The sequence below is a fragment of the Falco cherrug genome, chromosome 1 (assembly GCF_023634085.1).
Source record: "Falco cherrug isolate bFalChe1 chromosome 1, bFalChe1.pri, whole genome shotgun sequence".
Classification (NCBI taxonomy): Eukaryota; Metazoa; Chordata; class Aves; order Falconiformes; family Falconidae; genus Falco; species Falco cherrug.
The window spans coordinates 94,509,648-94,531,510 of NC_073697.1; the positions used below are offsets into that span (position 1 = coordinate 94,509,648).

The 21,863-nt window shown below is 53.0% G+C and overlaps 2 protein-coding genes across 14 annotated transcripts; one reads left to right on the forward strand and one right to left on the reverse strand.

Moving 5' to 3' along the window:
• The first annotated feature begins 924 nt into the window (after nucleotides 1-924).
• SLC7A4 (solute carrier family 7 member 4) lies at nucleotides 925-7,656 on the forward strand. The gene is made up of 5 exons (XM_055719017.1): nucleotides 925-1,014; nucleotides 2,277-3,327; nucleotides 3,434-4,110; nucleotides 4,880-4,988; nucleotides 5,497-7,656. The coding sequence occupies exons 2-5, from the start codon at nucleotides 2,346-2,348 to the stop codon at nucleotides 5,682-5,684; spliced, it is 1,956 nt and encodes a 651-aa protein (XP_055574992.1). The 5' UTR covers nucleotides 925-1,014; nucleotides 2,277-2,345; the 3' UTR covers nucleotides 5,685-7,656.
• Nucleotides 7,657-7,770: 114 nt separating this feature from the next.
• Nucleotides 7,771-21,811, reverse strand: LRRC74B (leucine rich repeat containing 74B). 13 transcript variants are annotated; one of them, XM_055719047.1, is made up of 6 exons: nucleotides 21,497-21,806; nucleotides 19,881-20,013; nucleotides 17,954-18,094; nucleotides 15,836-15,945; nucleotides 15,129-15,244; nucleotides 13,404-13,704 (listed from the first exon to the last, which is right to left on the reverse strand). In XM_055719047.1, the coding sequence occupies exons 2-6, from the start codon at nucleotides 19,906-19,908 to the stop codon at nucleotides 13,644-13,646; spliced, it is 456 nt and encodes a 151-aa protein (XP_055575022.1). In that variant the 5' UTR covers nucleotides 19,909-20,013; nucleotides 21,497-21,806; the 3' UTR covers nucleotides 13,404-13,643. The 13 variants fall into 13 exon arrangements, 5 of the variants coding, with proteins under 5 accessions (XP_055575031.1, XP_055575022.1, XP_055575012.1 ...); XM_055719037.1 differs by having other exon boundaries at nucleotides 21,369-21,806; XM_055719056.1 differs by lacking the exon at nucleotides 13,404-13,704 and adding an exon at nucleotides 7,771-8,855 and having other exon boundaries at nucleotides 19,881-21,806.
• Between the last annotated feature and the right edge of the window lie 52 nt (nucleotides 21,812-21,863).

Genomic DNA, 21,863 nt, shown 5'->3' on the forward strand with positions numbered 1-21,863 from the left:
ACAGGTCCCTTCGTCCTGGGAAGGGTGCAGTAGAGCTGGAACAGGCTCTGCTAAGCTCTGGGGACATCGGGGGACCCCCTCCCAGCCAAGCTGCTCTCCTCTATCTGAAAACAAGGCGCTCAAGAGGGAACAGGGTAGAAATAAAGCTACAGGTGACATGGGGAGGGACTTTGCTCCCTTCAAGTGTGACAGCTGGGGTGTTATGTGGAGCCTGTAAAAGGCAAGTTCAGGTGGGACAGGTGACTGCTTGGAAAGCTCCTCACTGGGGGGGGCTGGAAAAAAGGTTTCTTGGTTCAAGAGGAGGTGAGGCACTTCTGGAAAAGAAATGCTTTTTGCTATAGAGATGGAGAGCGGCGATTCCCTGAGCTGCAGACGCTTGGAGCCAGGTGGAAGCACCACATCCACACTTTTGCTCGCGTTTTGTGCTCTCACCAGCTTTCCTCGCTCCTGGGCGGCAGGACCATGAGCTGGATGGGCCTGGCGAGGAGCCTCCTGCTGCTGCTGCCCCTCCGCCGCTTTCCCCCGCACCTCCGCTGCTACGTGGCGGATCTGGGCACGGAGGTCCCCGTCCCCAGGCGGCAGCTCCGGCGCACAGCGGGTAGGGGCCGATTCCCCTTGGAACAGCCCAGGAGGAGCGGAGCAGGGTCCCAGCCCTTGGCTCCAGCCAGAGCCGTATCCCGGATCTGGGATAACCCCTCCGCTGTCCCCTTGACGGTGGCTCCGGCTGCACACCCCGTGGGGGTGACGTCCCCCCCGCGGGTCTCGGTGCGCTGCCAAAACCGCGCCAGCCCCTCCGCGGGGGCCGGGGCTGCCCCCCCTGCTCCCCAGCCCCCACCCCGGGGGGGCTCGGAGCCGCCCGGCCCCCGCCCGCCGCGCCCCGGGGGGGGTCCCCGCAGCCGGTGCCCGCCCTTCCGCCGGGCCGGGGAGGCGGAGCCGGGGCGGGCGGCGGCGGCGGCGGCGCGGAGCAGGTGGGGGCCGGGGCCGCTGGCGGAGCCCCCGGCCGCGCCCGGGCAGGTGAGCGGGGCCTCCCGGGAGCGGTACCGGTACCGGGGCGTGGGGCAGGCGCTGCGGCTCGGGGGAGCGGGGCCGGGGCTGGGCGCGGGGCGGGGGCGCGGTGGGGCTGAGCAGGGGCGAAACTTTCCCCTCCCCACCCGGGGGTGAATGCAGAGGCTGAACCGGCCCCGGTTCAGCTGTGTGTCCCCATCCCCCCGCCCCGCGACCACCCCCTGCCAGCCCGGGAGGGATGCTCCCTGCCCCAGCGGGCGTCGAGCTCCGCGTCCTGCCCGGCTGCGGCTGTTCGGGCATATTGGGGTCGGGTACCCTGACACTGCCAGCCCCTCCCTTCTTGGGGACCCCAATGCTGGGGGAGGGGTTCAGCCAGCACAGTTGGGGACAACAGGCCTGTTGTCCCCACGGGCCAGCGTCATGCTGTCGGCTCGCGGTGGCCTTTCCGCAGGACCTTTTGGCCTCCCAGGCGGATGGACCCAGGGAGCAGGGCTGCACCGAGTGGCACCGGCCCCCCGAGCGGGACCGGTGGTTTGGGGGTGCAGGGAGACACCTATCTTGGCATGGGAAGGAGGGCGGCTGGAAGGGGAGAGCATCACCAGAACCACAGACCACCCCATGGAGCAGCTGTGAAGCGGCACCTGAAGGTCCCCAGAGCTGCGTTGTCCCGCTTTCCCATTGTCCCGCTTTCCCGTTGTCCTGCTTTCCGGGCAGCAGCTGCCAGCTGGGGCCGATCCTGACACTGGATGTGTTTCCTGGTCTGGCCGGGGACTCCCACGTCCTCACGGAGCTGCTCTGGGCTTCCTGATGCACGCCTCTGCACCATGCCTGGGCTTTCCCTGGGGATGCAGTGGGATGTTGGGAGCTGGGAGATGCTCTGTACCCCCTCAGTGGGCTCCAGGCACGCCAGGGCGATGGTCCGGTAGATGTTAAATAAGGTGGAGGGGAAGCAGCACAGAAACCTTCAGCAGGGCTGGAGATAAATTTGGGCTTTAATGCAGCTTTGCTTTAAAAAGAAAAGCCTGCGAGGTGCTGCCCTGCGGGTGCTGTGGTTTCCCTCCCAGCTGGCGTGAAGCACGGGTCCCTGCACAGAGTGGCTGGCTGTCCTCTGCCACCACCCTGGAGGGGGACACGCTCTGCGGCTAAGCCCTGTGGTGGCTGAGGAGCAAGGGAACACCCTGAATGTGCCCCGGTAGCTTTTCCACCCAGTCCCCACCACCCAATAGCTCTCTGCAGGGGGGGATGCTCACACCTTCCTGCTCCTCTGTCAGGTCTCCAGGCAGGGTCTCGCTGCTGCGGACCCCTCGCCCTGCCGGAGGGCAGGGCCCCCTGCCTCCACCATGGCCAGATGGCTGCCTCGCTCCACCGACCTGACTCGCTTCTGCCAGAAACTCAACCGAGTGAAGACCTTGGAGGACGACATGATGGAGACGTCCTTCAACAGATGCCTTTCCACCATTGACTTGACGCTGCTGGGCATTGGGGGCATGGTGGGCTCCGGGCTGTATGTCCTCACAGGTACTGTGGCCAAGGAGATCGCTGGCCCCGCCGTCATCATCTCCTTCATCATTGCTGGCTTTGCCTCGCTCCTGGCTGCTCTCTGCTATGCTGAGTTTGGAGCCCGGGTACCCAAGACAGGCTCTGCCTACATGTTCACCTACGTGTCTGTGGGTGAGATCTGGGCCTTCCTCATCGGCTGGAACGTGCTGCTGGAGTACATGATTGGGGGAGCCGCAGTGGCCAGGGCCTGGAGCGGTTACCTGGACTCCATCTTCAACCACAAGATCAAGAACTTCACGGAGACCCACGTGGGCACCTGGCAGGTGCCATTCCTGGCCCACTACCCTGACTTTCTGGCGGCTGCCATCTTGCTGGTAGCCACCGCTTTCATCTCCTTTGGGGCCAAAGTGTCCTCCTGGCTCAACCATGTCTTCTCAGCCATCAGTATGGGTGTCATCCTCTTTATTCTCATCATGGGCTTCGTCCTGGCCCAGCCCAAGAACTGGAGTGCCCAGGAGGGTGGTTTTGCCCCATACGGGCTGTCGGGCATCATGGCTGGCACAGCCACCTGCTTCTACGCATTCGTGGGCTTTGACGTCATCGCGGCCTCCAGCGAAGAGGCCAGGAACCCGCAGAAGGCTGTCCCCAGGGCCATTGCTTTCTCCTTGGGGCTGGCCACCGGGGCCTACATCCTGGTGTCGGTGGTGCTGACGCTGATGGTGCCCTGGCACACGCTGGACCCCGACTCTGCCCTGGCAGATGCATTTTACAGGAGGGGCTACGCCTGGGCAGGGTTCCTGGTGGCCGCTGGCTCCATCTGTGGTGAGTACAGGCAGCAGCGTCGGAAGCTGCCCACCTCGCTTGCAATGGGGGCTGGGCACCAGGGTGGTTTGGGTCTGACGGGGTCCTTCTTCTGCCCATCCCTCAGCAATGAACACGGTCCTGTTGAGCAACCTCTTCTCCCTGCCACGCATTGTCTACGCCATGGCTGAGGATGGGCTCTTCTTTCGGGTCTTCTCCCGTGTGCATCCCCGCACACAGGTGCCCGTCATCGGCATTGTGGTCTTCGGGCTGCTCATGGCCCTGCTGGCCCTCATCTTTGACTTGGAAGCCCTGGTGCAGTTCCTGTCCATTGGCACGCTGCTGGCGTACACCTTTGTGGCTGCTAGCATCATCGTCTTGCGCTTCCAGCAGCAGAAGGTGGATGTCCCTGCACCAGCAGCTGGTGACCGGCCCACCCCTGAGCCCCATGAGGGTCCATCCACCGGCGAGCTGAAGGAGTATGAGTCCTTCTCCGACAAGCTCCAGCTGGTGGACAGGGACAAGAGCAAAGAGCACCGGGAGCCAGGACAGCTGAAGGCAGCTTTCGAGCCCTACCTGGAGTTCCTCAGCGACTTCTACCCAGGCGAGGTGGTCACGGTGGCCGTGGTGACCCTGATGGTGTCTGCCATCTGCCTTTGCTCCGTCTTGGTGTTCGGCAACACCCACCTCCACCTGCCCACCTGGAGCTACTCCCTGCTGCTGGTCCTCTTCAGCCTGGGCTTCCTGCTCAGCCTCCTCCTCATCTGGGCGCATGAACAACAGCGCAGCACGCAGACCTTCCAGGTACACCCGGGGCCGCAGGTGGGATCAGTCCCTCTGCCAGGGTCGCTGGGGTGGGAGCAGCTCTGGTGGACCCACAGGAGGCCTGGTGAAAGCACCACAGCTGCTGGGGGAGGAGGGTGGTGGCAAGCTCTGGGCGCGGGGAGGTGGTGTTGCCCGTGGTGGCAGTCTGCATGGTCACTGGTCCCCAGGAGAGGACATCCCCAGCAGCTCTGTGTCCATCCCATGGGACTGCTCCTACCCACCCCAGGCTCCTTTCTTCTCATCCCCACAGCCCCCCTACTCCATGCATGTCCCAACTCCTGCCTTTGGCCTGCCCTTGAGCTACATGGTGGAGCTCTTCAGCCTCCAAACCACTTTTGTTGCCTTTTGTGCTCCTCACTCTCCGGTTCCCAGCCTTTCTGGGCCCCGGCCCAGTGTGACATGTGGATGGTAACACCACGTCCCTGCCGTGCCCATGCACCAGCTGCTCCAGCAAGGACCATGTTGGCTCTGGATTGCACTGGAAGCTTGTTTGGTCCTTGCGATGATGCCTCTGGGCTGTTCCCAGCGCCCATGCCCACCCTGCCAGCCTGGCTCCCAGCTCCTGGATCCTCATTGTTCCTTTTGGCTGCCTTTTTCTCCGGGGAAAAAAAAGTCATTTTCAGAAAGCCCAGGAGGATGGTCACTTTGTCCCCCACATTTACCAGTGCTGGCTTTTGTCTCTATGGTTTTAAGGATGGGGAACGTGATCCTGCAGGTCTCACGCCCCCCAGCTCCTTTCCTCCCACAGATCCCCCTGGTACCCCTCTCCCCGGCGCTGAGCATCGTCCTCAATATCTATCTGATGCTGAAGCTCAGCTACATGACGTGGCTCCGCTTTGCCATCTGGCTGCTCTTAGGTGAGTGCTCCTGCGGCAACGTGAGCCCCGGGAGGGCGGTGGATGCTTCAGGGGAGAAGGGAGCCGGGCTTGCCCCAGCACTGGCCAGCTGCGTCTGCAGCTTTTCTCCCCTGGCCATGGGTTTATAAAGCACATCGTGCCCCTTTCTGCCTCCGGTTCCCCTTTGAGACAGAAGCCAAGGTCTCCCAGACCCTTTCTGGTTCCCAGTGTGTTATGACTTGTTCCTGTGAAGGTTTGGATCCTCCTTCGAGCTCTGGACCAGAATGACAAGGCTCCCAAGGCAGCTCCCCGGGGCTTCAGAAGCCCTTCCCAGCGAGGGGCTTCCCCCTCCCAGGCTCTGGGGGTGCTCCCCTTGCTCTCAACACGCAGTGGGCTCCTTTTCCTCCTGCAAGCAGCTCAGCCAAGCGCCCCGGCGCCGTGTTTTGTGCTGCTTCGCCAGGATGCCGGCCACATCCCTGCCAGCTGCCGGCCTGTGCTCGAGCCACTGCCCTTGCTGTCCCCGCTGCAGGCCTGCTGGTGTACTTCGGTTACGGCATCTGGCACAGCAAGGAGAACCTGCGGGAGCCCAGGCCACAGCGTGTCAGCGCCCGTTATGTGGTGTTCCCCAGCGGCAGCCTGGAGGAGAGGGTGCAGGCAGTCCAGCCCAGCTCCCAGCCCACTGCCGGGCTGCCGGACACCGACGACTGTAAGAGATGACGCTTCAGGGGATGGGGACACCTGGCTATGGGAGCATCTGACCCCCTCCCCACAGCAAGGCCAGAGACCCCCCCACTTCCTCTTCCTGCTCCCTTTGACAGAGAAGCCACTGGGGCAGCCCTGGGCATGTGGCTCCATCTGGAGATGATGAGGATGCTCGCCCTTCCCCACCCGGTCCCTGCAGAGCATGGCTGGGGCCTGGCTCCCTCCCTCTCCGTTGCCAGCACTCAGGAACTGGGTCTCAGCCCAGCGCCTGCCCTGCTCCTGAGGAGCTGTGTCCTTGCCACCTTCCCCCAGGTGCACCCAGGCACCATGCAGCAAATCTATCCGCAGCTGGGGATGCAGAGGGACCCTGGGGACCTGCGCAGGCAGCCCAGTGCCGCCAGTCCTAGGTCTCATCCTGGCTGCAGCCCTGCAGAGCCCCCCTGCCTCCTGCTCAGCCCACCTGCAGAAGGAGGCAGGGGCCAAACATGCTTCCCCGCTGGCACCCCTGCTGTCCGCACCCCCAGGGCCACGCTCCGTAAAGGCTGGGGCTGAGGAGCTGCTGGGAACAGGAGATGGGAGAAGGGACACGGCTGGTGTGGGCTGTCACAGCAGAAGCCCCACTGCATCGTCCCAGCCGCTGGCATCGGCTGTTTGGGGGGGGCTGGGGGCTGTGCCTGGCTGCAAGGTCACAGCAGGGCCAGGCTTTTGCCCCAGCCCTGAGCTGGGTGTGGGCACTCAGGACCCCAGATTTCTTGCCTTGTCCCCAGAGGTCCCCTGCAGCATCCCTGGGCTGGGCTGCCTGGAGCCAGCTCCCGCCTTCCCCTGCGCCCCAGCAGCACAGTCTGCACTGCCGCCTGCCCCAGCATGGGGGGCTCAGCCCCTCAGGATATCCCTCCCAGGCTCGCTCGGGCTTGAGACGGGCTCTGCAGGTGCTTTTCAGTATTGCCCTCTCCCCGGCGAGCACCCCCACGCTCTGGGGTTCACCCTGGCTGCTGTGGTGTCATGGGGTTGCTCCCCAGCGGCACTGCTGCAGCCACCCTTTGCTGGTTTGCCCATGAGCAGCCTAAAGTGGAAGGGAGGTGGGGGTTTAGCGCGTTTTGGAAGAAAACATGGAGGAGACAATCTGTTGAGCACGAGGTTGCTGAACTGCCAGGCCTTGCAGCGTGGACACCCTGCTCCCTGCAGCCATGCTGGACGTGCAACGTCATCTGCATCCTGTGAGGAGCCGGGGACCGTGGGCAAGCTGGTCCCATTGCTTCTTGCTGGCCAGTCCCTGGGGGGGCCTAGAGGGGCCATGGGTGGTCTCGGTACAATACGCCGGCTCCCTGGGTGAACCCCTCCGTCTGCCAGCGCTGCTCCGCATCCCGCCTCTCCCCTGTGCTGCCGCTGCTGCCGATGGAGCAGCGTGTCCCCGCCGTGCTGTGGCCCTGCTTGGCACCTCTGTGTAGTGGCTTGTGAGCAATGGGCTGACACGGTCACCCTCATAAATACTGGTTCTGTGATGGCTCTGGTCGTTTGTGCTGAGTGTGTCCCCAACAGTCCACGTGGGGAGGGTCACGCTACCCACTGCCACCTTCCTCCCAAGCCCTGCAAGGGCAGCAGTGGGCCGGTGCGTGCAGACCCTGCCCACGGCATGCAGACCCTGCCCAGGGCTGCTCTCGGCCATCGTGGGGCCAGGACAGGTCACAGGGAGTCACTGTGATGTGCTCCCAGAGCTGGGCTGGCACGTGTGAGCTGCACACCACCTGGCAGGGTCCACAAGGCACTCCGAGAGCAGCTTTGCTCTTCTGACATGGGTGTTCTGTTCACGAGGAGGGGCTCCGGTGGGACCCACGGAAACTGGGACCTCCAAGGGGCTGGGACAGCTGTGCAAAGGTAGCCTGGAAGGTGAGCTTTAGAGATACACAAATATAACTATACCCGATGGGCCTGAACCCCTTTGCCAGCCCCAAGGACAATGCTGAGCAGCACCAGGGCAGGTTCGCTACAGCTGCCCAGGGTTACGAGCTGAACGGATGGGAGAACTTGTGAACCGGAGCAAATAATGGGAATTAAAGCGTGAGTCACTTGAGATAACCCACAGGCACCCCCATCCTCACCATTGTTTCCTTCCTGTGATAAAGTCATTCTTTATTAAAAAAATATTCAACAAGTATCTGGGGAGGCAGACAGACTGAACTCTCCTTATCAATTGTTGGCTTTTAATGCCTGCTAGAAATCCATTGTCAGCAGGATAAAAGTGAGGAGAAAGAACCGTAGTGATGTATCAGGAGCAAGGGAGCCTGGCGGGTGGCTGAGGAAGAGCAGTAGAAGTCCTAGTAGAGCAGGACAGGCTGAGGTTCAAAACATTTTTGTGTTCTCTTTTGGAGGAAAGTCAATAGAAATCACACTGCAAAATATTCTCAGCTGTTGCTGGGGCTGGGCTCACTCAGCGTGAGCTCCTGATCAGCCTTAATTTGACAAAGATCTAAGAGTTGTTGAACGAGCCTCATAGCAATTGATATTTAATCTATTTTAAAATGTTCATCTGTAAAAATGCAGAGGAATTACTGCTTAGGCTGTGCCATGAAAAGCAAACGTGGATACAGGGTAGCCCCCAGCACAGCCAGGGAGAGGCAGGGAATGATGGGGATGCAGCTGGCAGGGAATTAAAGGATTGAAACATAATTAACGGCAGCCTGGGAGGTGAGCATGCCCTCTTGAGCACACTTGCGTTTTTTTTTTTTTTAAATAGGATTACAAAATTGGTCAGTTCGTCTGTGTCATACACCATCCCGTTGCAATAACATGCCCTGCACAGGCACAGAACATGTATTAATTGATTTTAAATTGCCTACCCATTAATGCACACACAAAAAAAGGGGGCTGTCAGCAGCCACTGCCACCAAGGGAGCCCTGCTACAATGATTTGTTCCTGAAAATTGTAGCAGCAGAAAGAAAAAAAAAAAAAATCCAAACTAAAAAGTGTCAGCAGTGCCTCAAGATGGCAGCTCATAATTGTAGGGAGAACATCAGTTCCCTCATCTGTATCCCCCCAAGTGTGATCCAGCCGGATTTAAAAGCAAACCATCCCCGTACGCAGCTCACCAAACCTTGTTTCATAGAGGATGGGGAGACAACCTCTTGCTGTTTCACTCCGGCTGATAGTACACAGATTTTCCATAGGAGTATCTTTCTCCAAATTACCTTTAAAAAAAAAATAAAAATAAAAATCATTTTTTCTGGGATTCATGGAAATGGTCTATCAGCCTATCTGGACTGTATGGAAATCAATCTAATCACAATGCATCAGTGAAGTATTTAGGTCAGTGGCGTAATGGCCGGCACTGGGGGCTCCGGGAACCTGGAAGGGCTTTAGGGGCCACGGGGCAGGAGCAGCTCCAGCACATGTGCGCCTGGGCTGGGCTAAGAGGGTTAATGTGATCCCTGGATGATAATCCCCCACAAACAGCGTGTGAGTGGGCAGGCAGTGGCCAGGGACAGCCAGAGCCTCACCAGCCCCACTGCTGGACTGGGAGGTCAGGGTAGAGGAGCTACCAGGGCAGTGCTGGTTTGCCGTGCCCTGGGAGGAGAGTTCCCACAAAGCAGGCGTAAGGAGACAAGTTGAAACGCAAATTCAGAGGGGGAATAACATGGGATTTGTACTAGAGAGAAAAATCAACGCCAGGAATACTACCCACCATCGTTTAAATGGTAAAGACACCAAATTAGCCTGGCGTCCCTCCACGCCCAGCCCCGAGATGCGGCTTGGTGGAGGGGTAGCCAGCCCAGCTCCAGGGATAAGCCAAACGGCACTGAGCTGATGATGATCTTGGAGGCTTCAGGAAACAGGCTCGCTGCTTTCGCCCACGCAGCCTCAGCGATGCAAGCTGGGGGAGCTCCTGCAGGGATGGCTGGGCTCTTGCATGGTGAAGTGCAGCAAGGGATGGGAGTCATAGGTGCATCCCAACACTGCTTCAGAGACAGTTTAATCACAGAAGTTACACTGAAATAAGCAGGAACTGACCCATTTGCATACTTGAGCCCTGACCATGCTCAAGGGAGGAAAAAGGGAGCCCCAAGCACTAGAAGAGGGTGGTGGGCTTCTGCCAAGGAGAGAGCAGCCCAACGTCCTAATTAAATCTCTTCCCAGCCTCCTGTTTCTAAATTATCCCTCCTTATCCCTCCCACCCCTCCACCCCAGCTCTGAAAGCAGCAAAGACAAGCTGCAGGGCTCGTTTAAGGCTGGCTGTAAGTAATCCTCTCATTATCCCCTGCGATCCTCCCCTCCTCCTCCTGCAGCTACAGCCAGAGGATGAGGTAAGCACAGTTCTTCATCCTGAGACGCCAGCAGCGGTGTATCTGCTCCTCCCACTGCCTGGAAAACGGCAGGGCATTAAAAGATGGCACAAACCCTGGGCTGGGTGGTCCCTTCATCCCTCCGTCAAGTGCCAGTGGCCAGGCCAGCAGCTGGAGCGCTGAGCACAGGGGTACCCGAAGCACGGTAGGAATGCCTGCGGTCATGCTTCAGCAGCCTGCATCTCTGCAGTCCCTGCAGCAAGCTGCTTTGGGGCCACAGGTCTTGGTGAAAACATCTTCTAACCAGTTGTACAAGCACATGCAGGGACAAAGTGGTCCCATCCCAGCAGCAGAGGCTCCTTTCTGACAGCAGACAGGCCAGTCTCCAACCACACAGCCACAAAAGGAGGATAAATCTTCACCACGTGCACAGGAGACAAGGCAAGAAGCAATGTACTTAAACTGTCATGGGGGAGATTTAGGCAACAGACTAGAAACACTTGCTTCTGGCAATGATAACTTTGCCTGAGAGGTTACGAAATGTCCATCAGATGCTGTCAGGAATGGGCTGCAGTGAGCTGTTCCTCTTCTGGAGCAAGGACAGCTGAATTTTCATGATCCCACCTGCCTGGGCTTCCCTTGCTACACTGGAAGCCCTTTAGGACAGCACCAAACCCCATGGGCCCTGATCTTTGCTGGGACAAGAGCTAAGGCACCTTTCTGCACGGCAGCACACTCAATATTGTAAAGGAGATGAAAGCGTTCCTGAAAAACTCTGCTGTGCTGGAGGAGAAGCTAGGAGTCATGTACAGGCTCCTCTGCCCCAGCCCTGCCTTCAGATGATGCTTATTAGTAGTACTACAGCTAAAACTTTAGTGATCACCTACGTAACTTACACCAGAAGAGTTTCATGTGGGGTTAGGCAGTGAGCTTCCCTGGAGCATTAATGCACTTTTTCCAGAAATAATCGGCAGCTGGAGGAAGGCCCAGAGCACTGCAGGAAAACAAGCTGGCTGATCCTTCAAAAAGGTGAAGGGGTGCAAGGAAATCCAAGGCCTCAAAAGGACACTGATCAACATGAGAGCTGCTCAAGAACTGAGGAAAAAAATACCATTTGTGACAATTAATATGGATTTGTGTAACCTCTGTGCTCTGATGGGGACAGCAGCTTGGAAAGAGGCAGCAGTGCTGTTGTACTATAGAACCTTCCATAAGGCATCCAACTGGCTACCTGGAAGTTTGGTGAAGAAACCAAAAAGGAACAATATTGAAATAACACTCAGGAAAAAAAAAAACACAACCCAAAAACAAAACAAAAAAACCCCAACAAACAAGCTCAGTACTGGAAATTACAAGGTGAACAGGGACTCAAATCTTCTGGTGAGTTATTCCAAGATTAGTTCCCAACTTGAAAAAGAACACAACAGAGTCTGGAGGAAAGAGGAATGGGGAAACCAGCTGGGGAGACTAGACTGCCAGGTAAATTACGAGTAACTGCTATTTCAGTACAACAGAAATACGGCTCTCAGTATAACTCTCCACGTTAATTCCTCATAACCTTTCACAGCAGCTGCCAAAGCACAACACATCCCTGCAACTTCACACACAAAACCTCCCGCAGGGCAGCTCCGGCTGCCTGTTCCTTCTTCTCCCTCCAGCCCTCCCAGAGAGCAAATCCTGCCTCCACAATCTTGCCTGTGCCATCCTGCCTGCACACAGAGCAGGCAAACGCTCAGTTTGCCACAGCCACCTCCTTCTCTCATCAAACCCACAGGACAACTGAACATTCAACATACATATCCCAGTTACATTACCCCATAAAACACTGCTGGTTCACCTGGTATTTTTAGGTTCCCAAATGGTACACCGATAGATTTATTGAACTTAAAAACACCCAGGTCCAACTGCAGTGCCTAATGAATCGATGTGTCAAGGCAGGGGTAAGTGGATCTTCTCTAGCTACACCAGCTGGGGAATAAGGATGGACTTCGTATGTATTAACTTTTTAATACAATTTTAATTTGCATCTCCTCTTTGGAGAGCACAGGAAGGGCTAGCAGCAAGGGACGTAACAGAAACAATAAATAGTAACTAAATATCTTAAAATATAAGTACTTATACTGATTTAAATCAAGCCTCATAACATCTTCTGTGTTCGATACATGCAGTTTTCATCTAGAGGTCAAGGGGGTGTCAGGATGGTTCTGCAATTTCTAGAAGCAATCCAGATTTACAGACCTTAACAACATGCAAGAGACCTCTCCAAATGGTGTAAACAGACAGGTGTGAATCCAAGGCACAGACATTATTTTTTAGATACGTAACTGTAAAATAATTTGCACGTTTATAGGACAGGCTCCATTAGGTAAATCATAACTGCATAGAGTTATTTTCAAATAAAGAGGCTAAACCTCATCTTCTGCTGAGAACTAAGTGCAATTTCACTGGTAGGCACATTTATTAGGTAAATTAAATACCAAAGTGAGCAAGGGGATAATAATGCTGTTGTTCCAGGGAAAAAAGCGTAAGGCAAAACACAGGGCACCAGCCAACTGCTGTGGTAGCCTGTACTCTTGGTACTCTACAAAGACTGACAGAAGCTGACTTGAATTTTGGCCCCTGCTTTTCACAAGCTGCCATCTCAGAGAGGTGTCACTACTGCCTTACAGGACAGAACTGCCTGGATGTCCCCAGACCTGCCAGCTGGTGTGTTGGTGAAACAGGCAATCAAACCCAGCGCACACTTGCCATGCCTGGGGACAGAGCAGGCTTGCCTAGCTGCGGCCGTGGGTACACCGAGACTGTTGCACACTCTTTACAAACGATGTCTGGCAACCTTCAGGGAATGAAAGACAATTATTTGTGTATAGCCACAGCTAGGTTAAGGCAGCACGGCAACACCACTGGGGTTTGCTGCCCTCTGACTGCAAAGCAGAGCTCCCTGCACTTCCAGCCCAAGCCAGACAGAGCTGTTTGTGTGAGCATCCTCAGCCCCTTCCCAAACCGCAAAGAAACAACTACTTCACAGAGAGCAGGAGAGGGAGAGTTAAGCCAGGCTTCTTAGAACACAGACATGATTTCCTTCCCAGTGCTCCTTAAGAAGCTCACAATTCCACCCCTCTCCCTGAATCACAGTGCCCAGGTGTCCCAGAGAGTGTAGCGAGGGATCCACCGGATTATACCAGAATCACAGAAAACATCTCAGGGAGGGGAAAAGTCACAGCCCACATGCTGTTGTCATTGCTGAGCAACCACTGAGTGCCTGTCCTATTTCCAGGCAACTTGTCGCATCCACCATGTGTAACAGTGACAAAAGCAAGAGCATGCATCCAGGAAATAATGCCAGTCATGACCCAGGGCAGGGGCTCTACTCTGGGGAATGTGGGCTCCATGTAAGGCTAAAGAACTGTCGTAGGAAGCAGATGAAAATGAGTCACCAGTGCATCTGACAGCAAATTCGGCAAAGGCAATCCTGGCTGTTTAACAGGAGAACAAATCTAAGACAGAAAGCGTTTGTTCACAGCACATCTCTGAATATGACTTTGCTTTCAACATAGTAAGTGCACTCTCAGGCTGCACAGACCCCACTGTGGCAGGCTATGGATCCAAGCACCAGCAGCACCTACAGCACGTGATGTTCCACCAGACAAATGTCCTACACACAAAGATGATGATTAAAAAGGAGCCCCTGGACTCTCATCCATGAGGATGCTCTTGCATGTGCTGGAAGAGACTCAGAGCTGGTCGTAGCAGAAATCTGAAAGTGAAAAGACAGAACTTCCAAGTGTCAGCAACGATGATGTAGCCAATATTTGCACAGATCCTGCCTTAGCATTGCCCTGACACATCCTTGTGTCACGGGCTTGGTGAGTGGCACTGGGGTGTTAGGCAGAAGTGCCGAAGAACCAGCCCCAAAAAGACTCACGTGAAGCCACTGCATTCTGGGAATTACCCACCACTTCAGGTTGTAATAAGCCTTTGAAAATAAGCCTTTGACTGATTTTTCTTCTGCAACTTCATGCTTCCACCGTATCTGAGAAGATGATTTTGGAAAAGTATTCTCACAGCATCACACAGCTTTGCAAGCTCTCTGTTCACAGAGGTATCCTAGAGGGGAAAATCACTACAGGTAAGCAAGTGTGCGGTAGGATCCAGCCTCCCTCAGAAAACAGATACTGAAATATATTCTGTGCTCTCTTAACCCAAACTGAGAATTCTGACACAAGGTTGTAAAAGCCAGGGCTGTTAGTCACTACCACCATGTTACGGGTAGGTATGAGACTCTACAGCAGCATTCTGCTCCCAGGGCAAGAGGTGTAAGTGCTAAAATGATGATGAAGTAGCACAGAAATCAAAGGAAGATAGGGGTTTTCACACAAGCTCCTCACTGCACTGCCAAAAGACAGTGAGCTAAACTGAATAAAGGTGGAAAACAAGCAAACAAAAAAGACCTGGAGAGAAAGTGAGGACAATGGCAGGATGGATACTAAGCTCAGAAGGATGGTCTACAGGAAGAGAAGTTAAAACAGCTGGAGAGGAGGAGGTACAAAAGGCAGGCACCAGCTGCCAGAGGAAGGCTCAACATTTCAGGGATCATCAGGTGGTGGGTGGACATCTGGATTGTTCACAGCTAAGGGCCAGGAAGGACAAGATCCAGCTGATCAAATGCAGGTGACTGCCGGGCAACTCCTTCCTCTGAGCTCACCATCACAGTCTCCGTATGTAGTCCATGGTGATACAGTCAATACAGTCAGCAGAGCTGAGGTGCAAGTCCCATCCTACAGCAGACCTCCGCACTTTGGTGTGTTAATTTTGCCTGAAATACCATTGATTAAACCTCCATCTATGAACAGATCTTGTATAATCACCTCAGATGTAGCGACCTACGTTGCGTATGAGTTAGGGACACAAATTTCTCCTCAATGAACAACTAACTGACTTCTTTTTTTAGAAATCAAAAGTAGTTGCTAACTAAATGATTCTAAGGGCATTAGTGGCTACTAGCCTGAGACAGAGCCTCTGTTCCAGAAGTGATGCTCTTTTCCTAAGGTGTATGAGAGACCTTGTGCTGAGACCTGCCTGGTGAGAGAGAGCTGCCTTCTCTGCAGAACGGCTGCTGCAGGCTTTGCCCACCAACTACAAAATGGGAGAAAATGTGCAGCAGGACCAAATCTGACTCACCTGATGCTGAGCTCTTCCAGCACATTGTTGGCTTTAAAAACCTCCCTCAAGGCAGCTGCTCTACTGTTGCCAAAGCCATTGTAGGACACATCCAGCGCTTTGAGGAACATGTTTGCCTGTGGTGTGACATAAACACACAAGTGAAAATTTCCCTGTCACTTGATTCAACCTTGGAGAAATATCCTGCCTGTGCACTACCATCCCTTCTACTGTCTGAAAAGCGACTGGGGGTCACTCCCCTAGTCCTTGAATGGGACATGTGATTTGCATTAGACAAGAGATGGAATTAAATTACTGTAGTGGCCCCTTTCAGCCTAAGAGGTTAGAAGAACTGTTTCTTATTTTAATGAGAGACTACTTCCTTTTAGTAGGGTAAAACCTGTATATAAACTACAGAACAATTTCTGTATTGATTTAGGAATCAGAAGTGAAATGAAACAATTCAAAATATTATTTATAGTAATTTTGACTCTAAAAAGGGAAGGAAATAGAAATGGAGAAATAAAAACACATGCAGTATGTCAATAGACAATGGATGAATTTACACTCTTAATTCCAAGGTCTATATAATCCCAGACCATAGATGGCTGTCAGACAGGCAAGGGCATAAGGCAAACAGCACATGATGGCGTTCACGCTTGTTTAAACAGATAAAAGTTTCATGTGACTTCTCACAATTTAAAAACAGGAGTGACAACATTTCCTACCCCCAAGCCCTTGGCCAAGGCAGCTGCCCCTTGGCTATGGAAATGGTTCCAGCTGATTTTAAGTTTCTTTAATCCAATGTTTTCTGCTATTGCTGTTCCAAGAATTTCACCTCAGAAAAAAGATGAAGCCAAACAATTTAAGCATTAAAAGGATTATGTTTAAGAGTTAAAACAGAGCTCAGGTTAGTTTAGATATTTCTCTGCAACTGTCTATATTACGTCTGGGAAGGCAATTAAATTTAAAACTATTTCCTTTTGTACCTTGTTTACCATAAACACAAAGCAGAAGCTGCTGGACAATAAAGCATATGAGTGCTCTGACCACAGGCTGCAAACATAGCAAAGAGGGAGAGAAGATCCATTCCCTGTATCACAAAGCCAGGGTATGCTGCTCATGTGTGCAGATGTGACTGCACAGGCTCATTCTCCAGCCTGACAAGAGTCTGAAAGCTGAGAACAAGCAAGCAGGTAGGTAGCCTCCCACAGTCCCTCACCCTTCCCCAGCTCTGGCCTCCAGCCAACTGAAGCCTGCTGGTCTGCTCTGATGGCAGAGAAGCCAGCTCCACTCTCTCTTTAACCCCTCTCAAAGCTCCACTGTCATAAAATCTGAATAGATTTCCCCAGCAAGTGTTCTGTGAGTTTCCACTGGGACAGTAAAGAAATGAGGTCGTCAGCCAGCACAGAAAAGGAAGCCATTGACATGCTTGAAGACCAGAAGACTTAGGAAAGCTGTTTGATTGTGAAGGCAGCAGAACCTGAGCAGGATAGGGGTGGAGAGAAAAGCAGCCACTGCAGCCTTCAAAAGTAAAAATGAGGAAAAAAGTAGGGCAGAACTGGGAAGGAACAAAGCCAATGGCTAGTGTGTTCCTGGTGGCCAGAAGAGAAGAGGATTATGGTTGTTTCCTCTCTTGTGAGCCAGAGAAGCCCACTGAAGACAGGGAGGATCTTCAAGAAGGAGGCTATAGCAAGTGAGATGTGTGATGATTAAGAGTCATAAAGCAGTGGATGGAGAGAAGATTGTGAATTTTTCATGAACGACAAAATACAGGGAAAATGTAGATTTGACAGATGGCATGGGATGTGGCATGGGTGAGAAAAATTCAGGACCTCCCTTTTTGATTATGTACCCATCACAGACAGTGTTGGAAGTAGAGAGATTTGGTGCATGGTTGTAGAGTGAGACCTGGAGCACAAGAAGATTTGTGAGTCTTCATCCTGGAGATAGTAGCAGAACATGTGGCTGGGGTTGCCTAGAGAGCCACAGATGGAGAAGATGAAGCATGTGCCAGTAAGGTGCAAAAAGGAGATGAGCATAAAGGTTTAAAAGTCAGGGATTAGCAATGGTATTATGAGGAGTGTACTACAGAAGTGGACAGTCAGAAAGACGGAGGAGTTCAGCCCAGCACAAGTAAGCCTGGTGAAACCAGAACAGACTAAAGCCCAGAGCGCAATAACTGGGTTTCATTATATCGCACATCATCACAGGAGCACTGTGAATGCAAGGATGTAACAATTAAGTAACAGCATGCTTAAAAATCAGGAGCCAAAGAAAAAGACCAACACGTATTAGCAAGGTCAAGACCAACAATAAAAGAAATAGACAAAGTCACTAGCAAAGGAAGTCCCCAAACCACAACTTGTCAAGGGTGGCAGAGTATCAGGGACATACAACTGCCTGTTCCACTCCCACACCTCCCCTTGGCACTTGGAATGACCTCTCAGTGATGAGGAGCTAGACAGAAGGACTGTTGGCAAACTTCGTTCTGCTGGATGTTTTCTGCTGTTATTAAGCATTTTACACACCTGTGAAAGCTGAAATAATGATGGAAAAAATAAGCAAGGAAGACCATCAGAACTTGTGAACTAGGAAGAACGGGGAAAGAAACAGAAGAGGTAAAGCTTGCAATGATGTAAGAAGAGGGTAAGAATGAAGATGGGTGAATGATGATAGCTTGACACTGGTTTTGCCTACAAAGAGTCAAAAATACTTCTCAGGAAACTGAAAATATTAACCGACCCGGCCCCCCAAAGGTCTGAGGCAGGCAAGCAACTCATTAAGCCGCATTGCTAACTGCCCCAGCACTCCTCTCTGTGCCAGCTGCACAGACAGTACTTTACCTGCTTTGTCACCAAACATGTTGTAACTTAGATCCAGAATTTCCACTTTGCTGTTTGCTGTGATGGCATCTGCTAAATACTTGGCTGCATGATCAACATATTCATTTCCTGAGAGCTGGAGGGACACAATTGTAGTATTTTCTAGAAGCATAGCGGAAAAGGTCTAAGCTCCTTCAACACCTGATTCGTTGTCAGATAAATTGACAACTGGCGAAAGAAAAAACACTATCAGATTATCAAATCTTATCCTGTCAGATGGCAGGGAGGCGCCTGACCTCTATGCTGCAATGGCAGAAGCAGTGCCAGACTTGCAAAATAACAATGCTGAACCTGGTCTAACATAATATTTTAGCAGGAACAACATAACTTCATTTTTGAATTTACAGCCTGTCCCTAAGTTAGGCTCATTCAAGTTTTGCCACACAAATATGGGACATGAGACAAAAGTGCTCCTTGTACATGTGTGCTTCCCAGTCCAGGCACAACCTACACTCAGCAAAGTGAAAGCGGGTTTCCTGGTTCCTCATTGTGGCTTGAAGAAAAGAGCATAGGCTGGGAGCGACCGCAATGCTGAATGTAACAACACGAATGGATGTGAAGGCAGACAGAGACCCAAATATGAAAGCATGAACTTCACCGCCCACCTACATACAGAATGAATTTTCCTAGCACAGAAGAGAACCTTTAATACTGAATCCAACCACTAGAAAACAAAAATAAGGAAATCCCATGTTAACAAGCAGTTCAGAGCACAGAACCTGTCCCCTTCATCCATGATGAGTTCCTAACCAAACAGATTAGGGTTGCCTTAGTTATATGAGAGTTGTGTTTTCAGCTGTCTAAACTGGCCGTGTTCTTTGTGAATAAACTACAACCTTCAGTGTAGCGACCAGCATGACTTAGAGAAAGTTCTGCCTGTATTGTAGCAAAGGCCTGGAGATTCAGACACTGAAAGAGCAGGTTAATGCAAGTGCTGGAAAATGTAATGCAGAGACATGACAGGGGCTCCACACAGACCCATCCTGGGCCCTGCTCTGCGTTCTTCACACAGAAGCATCGCACAGGGACTCCTAGACTGTCTCTGCACATAACAACCTCAGGTATGACAGGGCTTGTTAGTGCCTCTGGGTATGTGCTGGCACAACCAGATGTATCCCACCAAACTCAGCTCTGCAGAGCCAGCACAGGACCCTGCCACGTGTAACCCACAACCCAGACAACCTGTCCACATATGACCAGGAGATGCTACTTTAATTATCAAAGGCAGGCATATCGACCCTAGAAAAGCAGGGACTAAAACCATCATCTCTAGACAGAACACTGCCCGACTGAGACTTAAATTCAGGAAGTGCGACTCTGCTTCTGCTCCCTGTATCTGCACTATCTGTAGTCTAACACCACAGAGGTATTAAGACACATGAAATGTCCCTAGGAAGAGCAGATGTGTGTGGCTAGAACAGAGGCTTGGAGATTCACTCTAGATGGGCTTCTCTTCCACTTGTCCCTATTGAGAAGCCCCTTTTCCTAGATGCCAGTTGTGCAAATTCAACTTACAAAGCCTTAACTGTTATTAACTGCATCCTCTCAATAGTCTTTTAAGTTTCAGGAGGATGTTTCTGATCCTCAATCAAAGCCAAAACTTGCTCTTTCTCCTGGCTTTCCAGAAGCTTCACAGGAGTAACAGGACTGAACTCACTCCAGTAAGTGGCATCCTAACTTCACAAAAGTAAATGCTATGAAAACAAGTGCAAAAAGGTGACAAAGCAGCAGTTTTAAACACTCACTGTTCAAACAGTACTCCAGTTCCGGTACCGTTTTCACACACAGTCACTGTGACAGCAGGACTGGTTAAATCCACAAAACCAGCACAATTTCCTCCTCTACACCAATGCATCCACCAGAGAACAGCAGATGGGAGAATACAAACCTGAAATGTAGCAGTTTTCTTTCAGCATCTCTGTAATTGCAGCTGCCCCTTTTCCCTACAGCCAGTTGTCACCCAGGTCTAATGTGACCATAGAGGTATTAACCATTAAGGAAAGAGCTAAAGCTCTGGCACCCTGCAACAACAAAAGAAAAAAACAACAAACAACCCAGGTCATTTACAGTTTCACTGTGTTTACAAACCTCCTGTGAATCTTTCTGTTCCAGCTCCCATTAGTTTGGCAGGGCGCAGGGGAATTTCACAAAGCCATCAGCAGAATCATGCAAAAAGATTCCTCTTCCAAAATCATTTAAAGCTAGACTGGAAAAGCAAACACTGAATATGATTTGAGATATTTCATTTATGTTATTAAATAATTAATTTCTCCTTCTGTAAAAATGATGAAAAACACTTCTGCTGTCAATATTCATGACACAGAGGAAAAGGTTCTGGCCCACCGTGTGATGTACCTTTCTGGACATCACTTCTACCTGGCAGTCTGAGTACAGCCATAGTAAGTTCCCCTTTAATTTACTTATGGCTGCTCTGAATCCTGACCTCGACATTTAAGAAGCCTGTATTGCACCAATATCCTGATGTCTGCCAGCAGGAATTCTTAATTTCAAAAATATTTACAGTTAAAACAGAAGTATAGCAATGACCTTGTGATTACTCAACAGATACTGCAAAATCGAATTACTTTCTCCAGCCTTGGATATCAGACACAGGAAAATGAACTGGAAGGTAATTCAGAGAACTATTCCAGATAAAACAAACTTAACACAAAGGCTGATCACCAAAAACTAGTATGAAAGGCTGCACCCTTTTCATGGTCCAAACTATGCATCTCCAAAATGCCATGCCCACTGAAGGCAGCTTTCATGGGTGGGACTACCCGACACGAACCAATGCAGGAATGTACAAAAGGTTTATAATTTCTTCCTAAAAACATTAATTTAAAAGATGTGCAAGTACCCCAGGGGAGACAACGCACTCTCTGGAAAAAATCTTGACCCAAGGGGGAAGAGAGGTAATGACACACCCGCACATCCCATCCTCACACCTCCCCTCCTGCATCCAGGGGAGGCGATCCCCATTTCCAGGCCCTGCAAAACCATCTGTGGGCAGATCGCTACTGCTCGCCCAACAGCAAACCTCGTGTGGGGTAGTGCTGGCTCCTAACTGGTACCTAATCTGCCAGCATGGTGGGCAGAAAAGGGTCCTTGACACGTTTTTGACATAAAACCTGGGCTGCTCAGATACTCGGAGGAGTTACGAAAACATTCTGCTTAGTGGGAAAGACAAAGCTGACGGTCCCTTGGATGGGGCATCTGCGCTGGTTTCTGGTTCTGGTGAGGGACCATAGCGGCGCATGAGGGCAGGGTGATGGAGGGGACATCCCCAGCTGCCTGACAGGCTCTGCAGCCCCTCCAAGACCCGAGCCCAGCGCAAGTGTCCCTCACACAAGGTGACAGTGCTGCCACCCCTCACCCGTGGGCCAAGGCCCCATGCTTGGCCTGCGGCCTGGTGCACGCCACAGGAGGCCAGGGTCACGCCACAGGCCCTGCACACAGCCCGGTACCGGCTCTGTCCCACGGGGCCACTGCCACCCTCCTCGCCTGTGGGGGAAGAGTGATGGAGTCAGTTTCACCCAGCAGCTCCCACGACGCCCCGGTGCCTGCCGCGTTGTGGCTGCTCCTACAGCGCCTCAGCGGGGCCTCGGCGGGGTCTCGGCCGGGCCTCGGCCCGTGCCAGGCCGCTGCCTGCCAGGACCTGCAGGGGACGAGCCCGGCGTCCCCGTGGGCCCCCCCCCGGGGACACCAACCGCGGAAGCCGGGCCGGGCCGAGCCTCAGCCGGCGGGGCCGCCTCACGCCACCCCCGGCACGCTGCCGACCTGCGCCGTTGCCGCGGCCATGGCTGCGGGCCGGGGCGGGGCCGGGGCGGGGCCGGGGCGGGGCCGGGGCGGGGCCGGGGCGGGGCCGGGG

Excerpts from the sequence above, each read along its gene's own strand:
- LRRC74B (XM_055719029.1), bottom strand. The coding sequence starts at position 19,908 with ATGCTGAAAGAAAACTGCTACATTTCAG. Across the intron at positions 15,245-15,835 it reads CCTTGGCCAAGGGCTTGGGG|GCAAACATGTTCCTCAAAGC; the intron begins GTAGGAAATGTT and ends GTCACACCACAG. Across the intron at positions 13,705-15,128 it reads CTGGAAGAGCTCAGCATCAG|ATTTCTGCTACGACCAGCTC; the intron begins GTGAGTCAGATT and ends TTTCACTTTCAG.
- SLC7A4 (XM_055719017.1), top strand. The coding sequence starts at position 2,346 with ATGGCCAGATGGCTGCCTCGCTCCACCGACCTGACTCGCTTCTGCCAG. Across the intron at positions 4,111-4,879 it reads GCAGCACGCAGACCTTCCAG|ATCCCCCTGGTACCCCTCTC; the intron begins GTACACCCGGGG and ends TTCCTCCCACAG. Across the intron at positions 4,989-5,496 it reads TGCCATCTGGCTGCTCTTAG|GCCTGCTGGTGTACTTCGGT; the intron begins GTGAGTGCTCCT and ends TCCCCGCTGCAG.